Genomic DNA, 16,706 nt, shown 5'->3' with positions numbered 1-16,706 from the left:
TTACTGATGTGTAAAGTCTATTACATGCATTAAAGTTCTGTCTTGCCAGCAAACGCTATTCATTAGATTGCTAAAAGCCTGATTTGAGCTGAAGTTTAGCATGAAAACAAAGAAGCACCCATATTAAACAACAGTTTATCAGTCCCTCCACCCTATTATCCTAAAGGGCAAACAGCTGATACGTTGGAAAAGTTAAGAACTGGGAAAAGAGGATGAGGGTTTTTTTTTTTTTTTTTGATCAAGAGATGCTTCTAGACCTGCTGGATTAGAGTCTACCTCTAGAAGTTTTGGTGGATTCTTCTCTTTTGAATGTGACTGTTTTCATATCTATACTTTTGGCATAAACATTATCCTGTAACAGTTGAATCATTTTTTTTTTTTTGTTACAGCCTCTCCGACACGTCTAGCTGTCATTGTTGAATCCTGCACTTTCCTAGTTCTCCCACCTTACTTGAAATACACTGAGCAGTACTGCATGTTAAGGTGCACTACGTTTAAAAGCATTTTTAAAAATCTCATTCTGAACATTCTATTAGTTGTATTGAGTGACACTAAGGATCACATAAGTGTGTTCATAAGACCCTTTTCTGACTGCAAAAAATTAAGTTCAGCATGCTGTACAGAATACTTGAATTTCATCTGCCATTCCAGCATACACACTCAAATGCCTTTGCAGTTTTTTTACTGGCTGCCAGCTTTGCTGACTCATTACTCAGAAACTTTTTCAGATTTCTTCTGAATACTTAAGATCTGAACACAAAGCTCACTCTTGGTGGCTTATGTCTATCATATAAAAAAAAGTCCCTATAGTTTCAGCTTTTCTTTCCTACCCATTAACAAGTAATATAAACTAGTAACTATTCTGACAGCCCTATCTAGGTATTCAATAAGATTTGTACTTCACAACTGCGAGTGACTCCATTTTCTAATATATAAGAAATACTTTTACCCATTACCTTACCTGACTTTTTTGTAGGTTAGCTTCTTCTAAGAGCTGTATGCAATCTTGGACTTTTGCAACTGCATCATACTTCTCCCTTTCTAAATTAGCGTACTTTGTCTGAAGCTCTCTGATTTGTTTTTCCAGGGCTGTTCTTTCTGTTCTCAGCTGTTCAGCATCTTGGACAGTAACACGTAATCTAAAAGACAGTAATAATTTCACTCATTTAACAATACAATGCTTTATTAAGACACTTCAATTATTTCAAACTAAGCTTGTAGAAAGTAAAATAAAATAAAAATAGTCAATACTGCATTCCTGGTTTTCTGCTTGTTTTGGAGACATTTGTCACACCTTAGAAAGAAGCAGAATTGAAGGAGTTAACTCAGATACCTACTCTCAGAAAATCCTTAGAAGTATGTTGCTATCCTGGGATACATCATTGAAAATGTTCTATATTAAAACAGAATAGAACAGCCCAAGAAGGAATAAAGTTCTCCTCTGCGGAGGAAATGGAATAATTGGATGTGGGCAATGAAGTTGCAGATATACCATTAGAACAATGAAAACACTGGTAATTTTGCAACAGCTCAGAAATTCTTATTGTTTAATTATGATTGTCAGTATTGGCAGGCATGAGAAAGGGCAAGAGAGTCTCAGAGGTATCCTCAAAAAAATATCTGAAAGTTCCGAAGTGCAGCTTTATTGAATAGAGTGCATAGTTCCAAATATACATAGTGAGTGTTTTGGAAACACTTGGGCTGCCTTTTCAGGCAGTCATGCTGGTTTACTTTCTAACGTGTTTACAATAACACATACACAGAAAGAGAGCCACTCTATTAAAACGCAATTTCTGGAGAACCAAAAGCCCATAGAAACTAATAATGCTAGCTAATTCCTTGACACATTCTAAAATGAATTGAAGAGCCTCTGAAATGCTTAGACAAGTAAAATTCAATAAGTAGAGGTAGCCAAACAAATCTGTGGAAATATTCAAGGCTGTACTTGACCATACAAAGACATGGTTCCCCATGAATTATTTGTTTTCCAGAGTTATTGAAGAGTTCACAGAGCTATGAACAGAGCTGTGAGCAAGAAGGGAAAATGAACAGTCACACAATTATTCCAGTAAGAAATTTATGAATTCTTCTTACCTATCAAGTCATTTGTCATTCTAAAATTGCTTACCATACTTGAATCAAAATTACTGTCCTCAGCTCCATGTAATATGGCTACACTTGATATCCTTGGAGAGTGAAGGTGGGGGGGAACGCACAGAAGAAACTGATTGGATCTTAGATCTTCCAGTAGACAGTGCTGGAATTAAAATTCTATTCCTGATCACTCGAACAATTTTTGTAATTTGCATTTATTGGAAAGTATGCTTTAGCAATGTTATTAAAATAATCTTTTTTTTTTTTTTTGTATGAAGAGTGATGAACTAAGACCTGAAGCCAGATCACGGACAGAAAATCTGTATTCACCTCAAAAACAGCTTCTTTACATAAAAAAAAAAAAAAAATCAAATTCTAATGCACATTTTTTTCTTCAAAACTCCACCTAACACTAATGAGAGTTGAGTAACTAGAATTTATGCACTAGAATGAAAAATACGTGTCTTTTCTCCATTATAGTCAATAAAATCAGGTGCTGCGTTTTAACATTTTAAACATATTGAAGACAGAAGCTGTTCTGCAAGGTTATAGAATAGAACAAATAAGGTAGAGAGCAGCCAAGCATAAAACACCTGTATTTTGAGAAAACAGACTTACTAAGAAATACAAAACTCAGAGACTGATAAAAACTACATTTTATCTCACTTGTGAATATCCTTTTAGTAACATCCAGTGAGATGTCTTTACCTTGTTTCTAATTGTTTTATACTAGACTGCATTTGCTGCAAGCGTTTGTCAGATGCTGCTTCTCTTTGCTGGGCAGATAACACATCTTCTTCCTAGAAAGAATAAATACATTTTCCAGGTATCGTCTGAATTTCATTTAACAAAACAAAGGTATACCAACAAAAAACAAGTCAGGGAACAACTTGCCATTAATTTAACACCAGCAACTTGCTGACTGACTAGCATTTTCAGTTGTAATTTAAAATTGTGCTTCTCTCTAGAATACCTTTCTCTCCAACTGGCCTTGAAGCTTCTCTGTCAATCTGGTCATTTCATCAATCTTAGCACTTGCTGTCCGTCCATCTATTTTGGCTTGCCTGTATAAAGAAAAGAGTCTATGAATTACACTTCAATTATTACAGGGGCAAAAAAAGGACTCTGTTACAACTTTGTTGAAATAGCTGTGAAGGGCAGTCAGATTCCATAATACTTTAACATGGCAGAAGAGGTTTCCCCCAAGCATGTGGCACAATGAGAGAGAAAGACCAAATTCATCAGGAAGGTACATTGAATAAATATTTGGGAGGACTAGGCAATCAAAAACTTGGAGTGGCTCAGTAACTTAAGTATAATTGGCCTCAGATACTTAACACTGAAATAATTTTCAGAATTAGATTTCGCTTTTTAAATCGATTTGTACAAAGAATTAAAAAAAAATGTTAACCATTTCTAAAGAACGTAACTGATGTGCATTATAATTTGAAGAGGTCTGACAACAGCTGAAACAGAAAAGGAGAAAAAAATGGGCTAGTTAGTGAATCAGATTTTAAACACAGTAAAAAGCTCATTGAAATGAGCAATGCTTCTATTCCTCTGACGTGGGAAAAGAAAGACATACAAAGTCCCTCACGTGGGTGTATAACCCAATTATTTTGGCTCAGTATTAGGGTAAATTTAAAGACCAATGATTGAAAGTATAATAAAGTTAAAAAAAAAAAAAAGGCAAACATATAGACTATTGCAAACTAGAGCACTAACAGTCATGAAAGAAGCCAGAAAATATTGAATATTTTTTAAAATCAACTTCAAGCAAAAATTCCTTAAGGAAATATCATTTTTTTATTTAATGGCATAAAAGGAAGAAGCATATTATGCCTAAGTGAAAATATTAACCAACATACACATAATCCTAGCAACTCTACAAAAGTTTCAGTTTAATACATCAGACAAGCTCATCTTGTTATTATTTCTTAAGAAAGTAAAAAACAGAAAAAAACATTATTCCTAGACTTATGGCCCTCACTGCAGGTCCAAACCTTTGATCTTATCCCGTATGAAAAGGGGGTGCCTCCTAGAAAATGCACTGTTAAATTTATGAGGGCATTTAGTTGCTTCCCCCAGAAATATATAAAATGTTTTGCAAAACAAAACAAAGAACTCTAAACCCAACATAAGGAGAGAATAAATATATATATATATATAAAAAAGAGATCATAAAATTCAAGACAGCTTAAGTACTAAAAATGCATTTTAATGACCAAACTCTGCTTCAGATCAAATTCAGGGATGTGTGTTTAAGACGTGACAAATTGATTCTAAAGATGCAACTTTGATTCTTCATTGTGCAATTTATCTTTGATACAACCTTGGCAAGCTTTTACCTTTCTGTTAATATACTGAAATGCAGCTCTGAGCAATTCAAAGTTCGTATGTTTATATGTATTATCTTCAGACCTTTTAAAACATTTCAACAGCATATATCTCAAAACATTTTTGATACTCTCAGCTAAACTCAGAAGTTCACTGCACTGGAGCAGACAATTTGACAAATGAGTATCCAGTATCACCAGAGTATCCCCTCTCCAGAGACAGCCATTAGGAGTTAATTCAAGAGAACAATAATACGGTGAGCTATACGACTGATTATATACAGTGGAACTTTAAAATATTATATTAAAATATTACACATTAAATATGTAAAATATTGTAATAAAAATTCTAGCATTTAAAGAAGTGAATCTGTTTAATCCTCAATTCTCTCCACAAATACATCAAATATTATGTTGCTTATAATGTATGGCAGATTATGGCCCTTTAATAGTTGCATAAATGCAGATTTGTTATTATTTAAACATTAATGAGTAGCAGTAACTCTGTTTTTAAATACTTCTTAAGAAGTTTTCACCAAATTTCATTATTTTTTTTTTTTAATTTTGGGTAAGGTCAACTTCTGATCTAAAGAATAAAAGCTATTATCCTCTGGAAAATAAACTCCAGCAGAACTCTTAATTTTGTTTTCTTTTCCCCAGGTTACCTTCCAAAACTTAATGTAGCAATCTTCCCTTAGGTGCACATATTAGAAATAGGATGACAGTCCGTCACGAGCATGTTTGAAGTGTTTTATGATTACATAAGACAGACTGTATACTTTGCTATATCAATCCTAAAATACCTAAAATTTACCAACACATGCTTTTAGGCTTAGCAACATCAAAAGCTCCAAAACTGCACCCAGTCTAGGTCATATGAAACAAATAGAAATTCTCCCATGTGTAAGTTTTCGTTTTTAAACCTCTCCAGATTTGTTACTCTATTACTGTAAATCAGTGCAAATCTATTAAAAATGTCTGAAAAAAGCATCAAATTGTCAGCAACATATGTTATGTAACCCAGGCAAACTACATGCATGTAACTTCCTGGTAGAGAAACAACAGCTGGTGAAAAGTGTTCTAGACTACTCTGAGAATCACTGCAGTGCTTCTTTTACAGCTATATAGAGCTGCTGTCATTAGCTTTGTGAATACAAAGTACTGTTTTTAGGGTTGCAAGAACTCCGGCCTGATTTGCACGGAATGACAGTGTAATCACTGCCCATGACAAGAAACTCAAAATTCCTCTGAAATCCCGTTTGCACCAAATTGGTAACACTACGGGGAGAATAACAATGACAAAGTTTGTGCATGATGATCCCCAGTCAGTTTAATCAGTAATCAGGGAGTTACCAAGAGACTCTCAGAACCTGGAGAGAGCTTCCAAAGATGCATAAAGATTTGTGATTGCAGGGGGAGTGACAAGACAGCGATAGACCAGCAGTTGAGCTGTGTTTGACCCTGCCTGGAGTCACCCCACTGGTGGAGAGCAGCCACCCTACCAGATGCCAGGAACAGCCTGCACCCACCTGGCAGACTGACAGCACAGCAAGAAATAAATAGGGACCAACGTATCAGCTGTGTGCGTATGGGAATTCTCAGGGTGCTTTCTCAGGAGCATACAATTAGTGGACTTGAGGAAGCAGCGTAAGTACACACAAAGCAGGAGCACTCACACCTCCGACAGGAGGGAGACGCAGACAGGTAGGTGGACATGTATTTCTCACAAAGGGAGTATCTGTGCATACTGGCACACACTTTACCCATGCTTCCTCTGAGACGGTGCACCTACATAAGCACAAGCACAAGTGAATATGAGATCAGTACTTAATTGGATTAGACAGAGAAGGTTGTATATAGACTTGTGGATGTTCATGAATATATTGCAAGTGCTCAGTACCCCAGCTGACCTGTTATACTATTAATATTGGTCATGAACGGGTATGCCACTTATCATCAGTTCACCGATTAATAACATGTAATGAACTATTTTGACTTAAGCCACGTGTTGAACTGCCTTCCCCAGCAAAGACTTTTAATCAGGAATGTGTCCCAGAAGAATGAAGGTGACTAGTCTACTCAAGCCCAGGAAATTGACAGAAGACTACCCTTGTGTAGGTAAGGAATATACATAAATATAAAAAATTTCCCCTATTATATATAAACTTCAATGCTGTTTGTAAGTAACAGCAACTACAAAAACCCACGTATTTAGTGCAAACGTAAGTAAAAGTTCAGACCAAGGTGATCCATTAGCTTTAAGTCAGTCCCAGTGAGTTTCAAAAAAAGAGCAGTTTCCTTTTTTAAAAAGCAAGTAAGGGTAAGAGCAAAGGAAATCATGACACCTGTAAATTTGACAAAAACATCCCAACTGAATGCTTCACTGCATCCCAATTTTTATTTTTGAATCAAAACCCTTGGAAGAAATACATAAAAAGCCAATGTTGCAAGTGTTTATTGAATGTCTAAAATAAGTTCAGCTAATGCTAATTGCTTTCACACACTTATTACATGAGTCAATGCAACCATGTCAATGCAAGACTGATCTCCAGATGAATGGGTACCAAAAGAGTAATGCTAGCAAGTAATGTCCAAGCATGTAGGGATGTGTTTTCTCTTTTAAGATAGCATGACAAGTGATAACAGAGTTGGTAAATACTTTATTTCAACAAATACGTTGAATACCACCTTAATCTTTGATTTCCATTACATTTTCCTTCCTTAAATTACATCATTTTCTGAAAATAGTTTTTTCCCACAGAAAAATTATAGCTAATGAAAAAGAGGTTATAAGTTCCCCTTTGAAAATATCTTCACTGACCAAGGTAACTGCATGTGTGAACAGGTCCTGGTCCTAATTTGCTATGCAGAAGAAACTTAAAAATAACCATTAAGACAAATAAAGCTTCTCTTACCTCTAATGTCCCCATAGGCTATGGTTTAGAGCTCCTGGAGAAATTTTAAGTGTTAAAATTTAAAGCTACTTTGAACATTCAAATTTCAGGACCGTGATGAGTAGCCACCTACGTAACAGGATGTTGTACAAATGGTGCTACAGGACAAAAAGAGGCCCATAATAAAGCAGTAAGCTAAAAAAGGCTATAGGAAAAAAATATCATTTTTAAATTGCCTGTTTTATACCTCAGTTGCTTTCGTAGCTGCTCTAGTTCCACATTCTGTTCCGTTACAGTTTGTAGAAATTGTTGATTGCTCTGCAAAACAAGGAGAGATTTATAGCATGTTCCCATTTTATTGAAAGTCTCATATATTCAGAGTTAAAGGACATTTCTACAGAATAGAATGCCGTAAGAATACCTGATAAAGTCTATGTAACACTGGCTGGTCTCCAAGGTGCCAGGCTTTAGGTACAGTAATATAGAAAGGCAAATGAAGGGTGATGTTACCCCATCCTCCATTTCTTTCCCCTGTTGGTAGTATAAGAACTTCCAGAGATGAGGACTGTAATAGCTCAGATCTACCATCTACATTTCCCATCTAGTTGCTTTAGGTACCTAGAATACCTTAGATAAATGAGTATCACAGTAGACCACATACTGCTGGAAAGAATTCCTTTGTTTTAAATAGGCTGACTAATAATAATAAATAAAAAAAAAACAACAAACCAAAACCTTGTATTTAATGCCCTCTTGCCCTGAGGCAGCAAGCAATTGTTTATCTATCAACCTTCTATGCGACCCAGAGTGCTAGAAATCTCATCCTCTTTCAGGTGTCCTCTCATCTGAAAGTAATTTAGTATTTGTTATCCAACTAGCCTTTCCTAGATCTTACATTCAGATGAGAGATGACCACAACTTGAATATAGGTAGCATTCAAGACCCTACTGTACTGTGGACTTCAGCTCAGTACCCAACCCCAATGCTAACATTCTTCTTGCTTTCTTGACTGTTGCTGAGAATTGTTTTCAGAACCTTCATACTTATAAAATATGTATTCTGAGCGTTAACAAATATTTCAGGACTAATACTAAGTACCCTACGTGAAAGCTCCATTTTGCCCTCATGGGTTATTCTGCTTGTATAATTATTAATAAAATGTCTGACAAAATGCATTCATGTATTTGATATCATGTCTTACTGCAAATTTCTGTATCCTATTTCAGTTTTCGTTAGCTTAAATACTTTAACATTAGTAGTGAGTGCTGTTGTTTCATTACTGGATCTCATTTCCAGAACATTTATAAATATGCCGAAAAGCTCAAACCTGAACACATCTACGGAACACAGATGTTTAGCCATGATAAAAAAACAAAACAACTAGTTACTTCTGCTCTCCACTCCTCATTTTTCAGTTTTGTAGCTTAAGAAAGGGAATGCTTCTTTATTTCTTGACATTCGTAACAGACCTTGTCAAACTGTGTGGAGAACGCAAACAAATGGATAACCTTTACCTTAACATTGTCTTCTTCAAAGAAAACATGTATTTCACTCTTCTCCGCATCATTTTTCCAATATTATGATTTTAAGCATTCAGACATTCTATTTTCTGTTACCTCCTACTGCTTTGCTTATAATAGCAGATCAGTCTGCAAATTCCAAATCCTCACCAGAACTGTTTTGAAAGCTCATTGTATCTCCTTGAGACTGTTTGACAGCAATCCCTCAATAACTCTAATGTGGCTATCAACCTCAAAGAACAGTTGATTTTGTTAGTCACTGACTATATAAGGTAAAAAATCCTCTCTGAGTGCATTATTTTGCTTTTATTAGAACTACTGAAATAGCTTGTAAACAGAACTGCTTGCAAGATACAATTCTATAGCAATCTGCAGTATTGTACTCAATATCAGTAGCGGCTTGACTGAAGCACTACATTTTTTTCAGCCCACAGCTTGCAAATGGTGGCACAACAAAGAATTTAAGTATTTAAATAAAGAATTTTAAGGAAATTCAGAATTCAGGAAAAAAAGCCATTACTTCTTGATTTAAAAGCCATTACTTCTCGATTTTTGACTTGTTCCTAGACAAGTTTGCAAATCTGAATGGCACAAGGTCTATCCAAGCACGTATCTATGAGGGACATTTTGCTTTCAGTTTGTGCTTCAGGGCTCCTGTAGAAAAAATAAATTCAGTAAGTCACTGCTCAGGTTTTACTTACCAACTCTATTTTCTCATTGGCTGCATGCAGTTGCTGAGTCAGCTGGTGGAAGCTAGTCAGCTGATCCTAAAAAAAAGGATTGAGCTTCTTGTGTTTACCATCATAAGGATATGATGATCAGTCAACTAAAAACATTTTTGAAAATTCATGCACATTACAGGAAATCCAATATACTTTGTAAATTAGTGATTTGATTACTTCTAGCTGTTGACCTGGTAATCTAGCAAATTAGATTTACTACTGAAAAATGTATCTGAATTTCACTCAGTTAAATGAAAGCATACAGTACTTCTAATGGGCCACACAGGCTATGATGGTACTACAAACATTTCACAGTAGCAAACATGTATCTACAACATGTTAGCAATTATTTGATGCATCAGTGAACACATCTGACCACTCAACATTTGATGTGACTATTACAGAAAACAGTATGATAGAACCACCCCACCTCAGTTTGACTACACACAGACCCAAAATCTTCACCGTATACAATGACATTCAAAAATTAACAAAAATATAAATGAAAATTACTTTCTGCTTTTGTCTTTCAGCCACGTGGATTTGCGTTTCAGTCATGCGTTCCTGGTACTGCTGCCGAAGGCGATCAAGCTCCTGTGATACAGTCTGCCAGAGCTCTATTGCTTGTTCTTTTTCCTAAGAAGTTGCAGAACAAAGGTCTATATAAAATACTGTCTTACTACAGTACATTTACTTTCATCTACTGTTCCCCAAAAAGAAAAGACTTAACTTTTCTTCTGAAATGTCTTTTTGTACTCTGTACATATTACAACCACAAAGACAAAACAACAAATTCAGAGGTAGAAAAAGATGTTTGCGAGTTCAAATTCCACGCAGATGAGAATTGCAAGTTTTGCACAGTTTTGTAGCTCTCTCCAGAAAAGCAGTTCCACTAAAGTTCTGAAACTATCAAACGCAAACTTTTACAAGTATTTACTCTAGGGCTATGGTATATCAATAGTCAAATACAAAACTTCAGCTGTCAATTTAGCTTCAATTTAGTCCAATGCAACAGGATTGACACATCACTGCAACATGTTCATGAGATTTTGCTGATCTTTTTGGATTTAATTGTTACTTTCTATATTCCACATATACTTGCCTCTTCATTTCACATTACGATGTTTTTTTCTTTAAATCAAAATGACAACCTACCACAGTAACTTGAACTGAACAGAATATTTTATTCATCTCCTGGTCAGGAAATCAACATAAAGATCAAGTAAACTAGGTAAAATTAGAGGCAAATTAACATAAAAACTTCCTAGGTGTATGAAACTAGAAAGGAACTTCCTTCAGGTTTTGCTGTCCATACTATACATACCTTTTTTTAGCTACGTAAAATCAAGACGACCTCAAAATAGTCTCAAGAAAGTGTTCTAAATGAATTCTGAACCAAGAAATAAACCATCTTCTCCTAATCTGCTAAGGCAAAAGAGAAATAAAACAGTACAAATGTTTCATCTCACGCACTTGATTTGTCAGTTGTACTTGTTCTTGAAGGTTTCTCACTATTCCTTCATCTGCAGGAAGATCGGTTCCCAGAGGCATGAAAGGAAGAGCCTCCAGTTGTGTCTCAAGAACCTCTTTCAACTCTGCATGAAGCCTGAAATTCAAAGAAACAAGTTCAGCAAAATATTTCTTTAACATATTATTTTTTTAAATCAACTAAGTTATGTACCTTCGATCTGTACATAATGTTGACATCTGACTTTTAAATCTATTAAGCAAGATATGTTCTAGAAAAACAATAAACAGTTTTAAATAGCTTTGTATCTAGTTCTTTTACACAGATATGGCTGAACCTCCTAGTCTGGTGGTGTAATATATATTAAGCACTTAACTAACACTAAGTACATGAGTATGAAATCTTGAATTATTAAGTGGCTTCACAAGACTTCAAAGTCTTAGGAAAAAAAAAACCTAAGATTTAAAAATCAAGAACAACAGCAATAATAAGTCAGTACATTTATTTACCTTTCATTTTCCTTGGTGACTTGCTCAGATTTTAGTCTCATCTCACCTATCTGTACCTAATACAAAAACATGCACAAGTAAGCTCTTAAGCGACAAACTTGAGCAACTCGCTCTTATGTTTTTCTCTGAGTGATACTGTAAAACACAGACAACATAATTCAACACAATGTAGTAAATGAAAGTAACATTTCCTTCTGTAAGAAAAGTCACAAGATGCCACTTAAATTTAACAGCTGCTAAATCCTGTTAAAAAGTTACACCTGAGCATTTCTAAGTTGTTATGACCATTAAACTTAGCTTTGGGAATTCCTATAGCTCTTACAGATACATTTTTAATTAAATCATGTTCTTTTACGGATACGGTGGATAAATACTTACTGTGTACAGGATGAATTAAGAAAAAAGTTTAAGAACTCTTTAAGGAACAATTTCAGTTTGTAATAGCTGAATCAACTGCTTTGTTAACAGAAGGAGTGCCCTTCTGCAATCAACCAAGTTTGAAGACTATTTGTGGATGCTCTACTATGGACATAAGATTAAGTGCACTGAAACAAAACTGTAATGTAGCTTTTGCATGTAGATCACAAGTGAGAACTGATCTTTGCTCCACAAATTTTAATTATTAAACACACTTTACTTTTCAGGAATCATAGGAATCATTGGTTTCATTTGCCTGTGCTTTGAAAGGAAGACAAACAGTTCCCTCTCCCCCAGTCTCCATGATATCAAACATTTCAATTATTTGAGTTTGAATAAGAACATAGAAGTATGGGTGTATCTACTTCCAAGACCGAGCTGGACTGTGTGGCCAAGATCAGACCTGTAGGGAAAGGGGGAAATATCTGCCTCATCTCAGTGTCATCTAGGAAAGTACCTGCAACAATATCAGAATGTCCAGAGACAAAAACCTGCATGTTGTGTTTCACACCACCACTTCCACAAACACAGTAATGGCATAATTTGGACAACCTCCCAGCTTTTCATAGAAAGTTCTATTCATTCATTTGAGGTAGGCTGTGGTCTTGGAACTTTGTGAAGCATGACACAGGCATGCTTTCCTCAACAGACAAAAAATAGTAGCCTACATATTAATACAGTAAAGCACTAGAGTGCAAAATGTTGGCAACATAGATACCTGATAAATCCGCAGCTGCTCCCTCATCTCTTCCAGGTGTTTATCATACTCTACAATTAGAGGTGATAAGCTGAAAATTGGAAAAACATGCTCAGAAGCCATTTTGTAAATGCTGAAACATTGTCCTGATAATCAACTAGTTTTACAGAATTCTTAACCTAGAGAACAGAACAAAACAGTTTACTTCCAAGACCAATATTCACCAACATCAAGAGAACAAGTTTAATTACTTTTCAAGTATGATCATTAACCACAGACTTACTGTATAAGAGAATTAGAATACACAACATTGTAAATGAGCTGTAATGCATTAGTATTTCATGCATAGATAAAAATCTCCAAAGATTAGAAACTAGACTTTCTTACTACTTTCACATACAACAGTAAAGGACCTATAAGATAATGTAAAAAAATGCAGTTCTACTTGCATACTTCCTTCCTTCCCAGTATTTTTGTAGACTACAGTAATTCTCTGAAAAATTCTCTATTAGTGATAAAGTCTTAAAACCTAACCATAAAGGGTAGTTTGTAACAGCAAGAAGAGGACAATGACCATTAAACAATTTACTAGTGGCCATACAGAAAAGTTTATTTGTGCACTGTTAGTCAACTTCTCAAGCAAACATTTTAAAAAATACCCACCTGACTTGTTTAACAGACACCTCTGTTACCTAGATTCGTACAACCTCACCTGCACTTTACTGTCTTAAAATTTACATTAGATTATTCCTTATCTCCTGTTCTTTATTTTATAAACTGTGCAAGAAAAGTCATATTTAAATCCCTGAATAAATAGAGGATTTATTTAAACACAACTGTTACAGGAACACTTTTGCAGACATCCCCTTACAAGTCCTCAGAGCTGTGAGCAAGTAAGTGTACATAAAACTAGGCCCAACTGGATATTTACACTTTTAAAAGCAAATGAGGTTTTTTTTTTGAATTAGTATTCTCGCTTTTTTGGAATCAGTTACCTTTGGTCCATTATCCTGGATCCAGATATACCATCACCTCCAAAGACATTTTTCTGTAATTGAATATCTTATGTTAGTACTTGCACATGACTGCATGTAGCTATTATTTATTTATTTTTTAAAATATGCAACTCAAAGCTGTTTATTCTGTCTGTACTGAAAGCATGTACAATATCCCATACAATCGCTTTTAGGTTTACATTAAAAAATCCTTGAACTCTGGCCCAATTTGAAAAAAATACAATTGATTTTTTTTTTTCCTGGAGATGCTCTGATGTAAAGCATAACAACATCTGAGGGGGAATCAGCTCTTTCGTAAAGGAACCCTTACAGGTCTGTGCAAGTGCCAAGTTCATTTCCATGCATCCCAGCATCAGGAAAGTGCTGATGCCCTAAGTTCTGCACAGATTTTCAGACAGGCTTATGGTACTCACCACAAAATGCTATCTTCACACAAGACAAAAAAGCCTATAGAAGTGAAAAAGTCTACTCTGCAGAAATCAAGTGTCTTTGCGGGGATGTGTTCTCCTGCATATGACAAACTTAAAAATGCACTAAAAATAGCAGAATTCATTGTTGTTATGACAGTTTTATTCTGCTGCTGCTTTGAAATCTAGAAGCAACTCTGCAGATGTGCAATGGGCTCAAGGCAAAATGACACTGAAGTGGACTATGTTCTAGGTATGCACAGATGTATGTCTTAAAACTGAGATTTTTTTCTTTAAACTACTTTCATACCTCAGTTCACATACCTGCTCAGCAGTGCTGCTCAAAATTTCATCCGTTTCATGCTGTTCAAATGCCACATTTAGCCTCTGATCTGAAAAATACAATAAAAGTTAGAAGATCATACAACACGAACGTTTATCTAGATAAACCTGACTGGCAGTCAGAAATGTTTTATGGTGTAGTGCTTTGAAGGTACACAACATGCTTCATAAAATTCTACTTAGTGCAATTATTTTCAGGACAGTAGGAGTTCAAAAAATACAAAGCCTAACAAGAAATAATTTGACGTCTTTCATATCATTACCTCCTAGAAATTATTTTATTTTTTTGCCTAGAAAAGCCATAACATACACAACATCTTAACGATTCATGAGGACTAAGTGCAACGGATCACACCGGAGCCAATTCAATTAGCTGGATGATACAAAATTAACCTGTTGCTGGGAACTGGACCCATAAACATTCAACAAGCATTCATATAAATGACAGACATATAAACATTCAACAAATTTAGGCCACAAGAACTTCATTGATACATGAACCTGAGCACTCATGTATATTCAGAAGAAACCCAAGCAAGAAAGACATGCAGACTGCTAGTACCTGCATTTTTAGAAATAAACATCAACTAAGGCATCGCTCTTCTCTACTAATCTAACTTTGACTATTAGGATTTCAGAGACTACTTGTACTGCAAATGGAAGAATCAGCAAAAGGTTGGAAAGGGAAAACAGCAGCTTTTCCCATTCATTTATAGCGTTCTTCCATCTGGCCAAGAATCTGAGAATCCCTGAGAATCTGATTTAAACCTTTGTAACTGAAATGGATAGAGAAAAAAAAGGGGGTCAGGAAGACAATACAACTGTTTCGACTTAAAATTTCTCCCCTGTTTTTCTTGATATGCATTGCAATGGTTCTTCTTGTGGTTCTAATATGCTACAGGAATCTACAGAAAAAAAGAGAACAGAATATAAAGGGGATGTCAACAAACAGGACCTGGAAGAGTAGTTGGCCTAACCAGCCAAAGCAATCTCAGAACATGAACATAGGTGCAAAAGGAGGATAGACCTTAGACACCAATTGCAGAAGCATTCACCTTCAACAGTAATCATAAAATTCATTCAGATAAAAGACGTACTTAGTAGCTTATCACAAAAATATGTAATGGAATGGATAACTATCACATGTAGGATTGGCTGCTGATACTTCAAAATGAATTCAGCCAAAACAATTTATAACTGATCAGTGTCAGGGATCAGCATTTCGTTATGAGAACTTCCGTTACAGGTATTAACGCAACAAGTATTTATGCTATAAAGCTGCATTTAATAGTGCTTACAGAATCTCTGTGTATTACACACATTCAACACTTTAGAAGTTGGACATCATCTATGAAAAAAGTAGAACATCATTAAATATATCAAACTTAGAACAGGCCTCAAATAGCTTGTGTCTCAACTACCACGTAAACTAACTTAAAATTTGTTCAGCATCTTTGCAGGATGCATTTTTTCTGAGAGATATCCTTGAGAGAAAAGGCAAGTCTTGCCACTTCATGGTGTATATTGTCTAAGCTCCATTTGGAGTCACACAATTATAAAATAAGAAACTACAGCCAAACACATCAAATACATAAAAAAGGAAATCCACAACATTTGAACCTAAGCCATTTGTTCACGTCACAGTATAACAAATATTTGAACAAAACTCAAGAAAGATAGAGGCTTCTGAGGCAAGATTACTGTTGGTACAGACAGAAGCTTTTCTGCTACTGAGGTCCTTTGAATCACAAGTTGTCCCTCCACCTCTGCCCATCCAGAACTGTCCTAACAAGCTTAGTATCAGCTGAATACTTGAGTTGCGTGAAGCACGGTCACAGCACTTCTTGCACCGTGATCCTGTCCATTCACGCTACCCGATTTCCCCACCACACAGACTACAATGACAGGGTCAGCAAAATTCTTGGGACAACACATCAACTGCCTATTTTTAGAAATATAAACTCTACAGAAGCATCTTTTGCCAGTCAGTATTTTGGCGTTAAGCAGTCTAAGTACACTCTGATCCACTCGTTTTACGCTCGCATTAAAATTACCCAAACCATAACAGAACACATACTTACAGGTATAGTTTTCAGTCTGTAACACACATGTCATCAGAAGACAGTTTTTTTTTGGTCTTTCAGGTGTCAGTTAAGCAGAGTAACATTTTCGTAAATAAAGAGGCACGATCCTAAAAATTCTCGTGCCTGGCTATTACCCTCATTACGCCCTTTTAACGATTAGTCTTCTGCTAGCCATAGAAGTTTTCATATCGTTGTTTTTC

At 35.5% G+C, this 16,706-nt stretch overlaps 1 protein-coding gene across 6 annotated transcripts in view; it reads right to left on the bottom strand.

The window, feature by feature from the left end:
- The window catches only part of SCLT1 (sodium channel and clathrin linker 1), a 47,173-nt gene that overhangs the window by 30,182 nt on the left and 285 nt on the right, over positions 1-16,706 (bottom strand). For 4 of the 6 annotated variants that reach the window (XM_083833670.1, XM_083833672.1, XM_083833674.1 and 1 more), the window contains exons 1-12: positions 16,504-16,692; positions 14,405-14,472; positions 13,653-13,705; positions 12,679-12,748; positions 11,544-11,599; positions 11,040-11,172; positions 10,080-10,202; positions 9,546-9,611; positions 7,572-7,642; positions 3,068-3,158; positions 2,803-2,894; positions 962-1,139 (exon numbers count right to left, since the gene is read on the bottom strand). In XM_083833670.1, the coding sequence (XP_083689796.1) occupies positions 962-1,139; positions 2,803-2,894; positions 3,068-3,158; positions 7,572-7,642; positions 9,546-9,611; positions 10,080-10,202; positions 11,040-11,172; positions 11,544-11,599; positions 12,679-12,748; positions 13,653-13,705; positions 14,405-14,472; positions 16,504-16,537 (1,035 nt within the window). In that variant the 5' untranslated portion in view covers positions 16,538-16,692. Of the gene's footprint in view, positions 1-961; positions 1,140-2,802; positions 2,895-3,067; positions 3,159-7,571; positions 7,643-9,545; positions 9,612-10,079; positions 10,203-11,039; positions 11,173-11,543; positions 11,600-12,678; positions 12,749-13,652; positions 13,706-14,404; positions 14,473-16,503; positions 16,693-16,706 lie in introns of those variants that run through there. The other 2 variants (XM_083833671.1, XM_083833675.1) reach the window with 2 other exon arrangements.

Source organism: Anser anser, assembly GCF_964211835.1.
Source record: "Anser anser genome assembly, chromosome: 4".
Classification (NCBI taxonomy): Eukaryota; Metazoa; Chordata; class Aves; order Anseriformes; family Anatidae; genus Anser; species Anser anser.
Note: the sequence above shows the minus strand (reverse complement) of the source record. Positions and strands in the feature narration are given on the sequence as shown.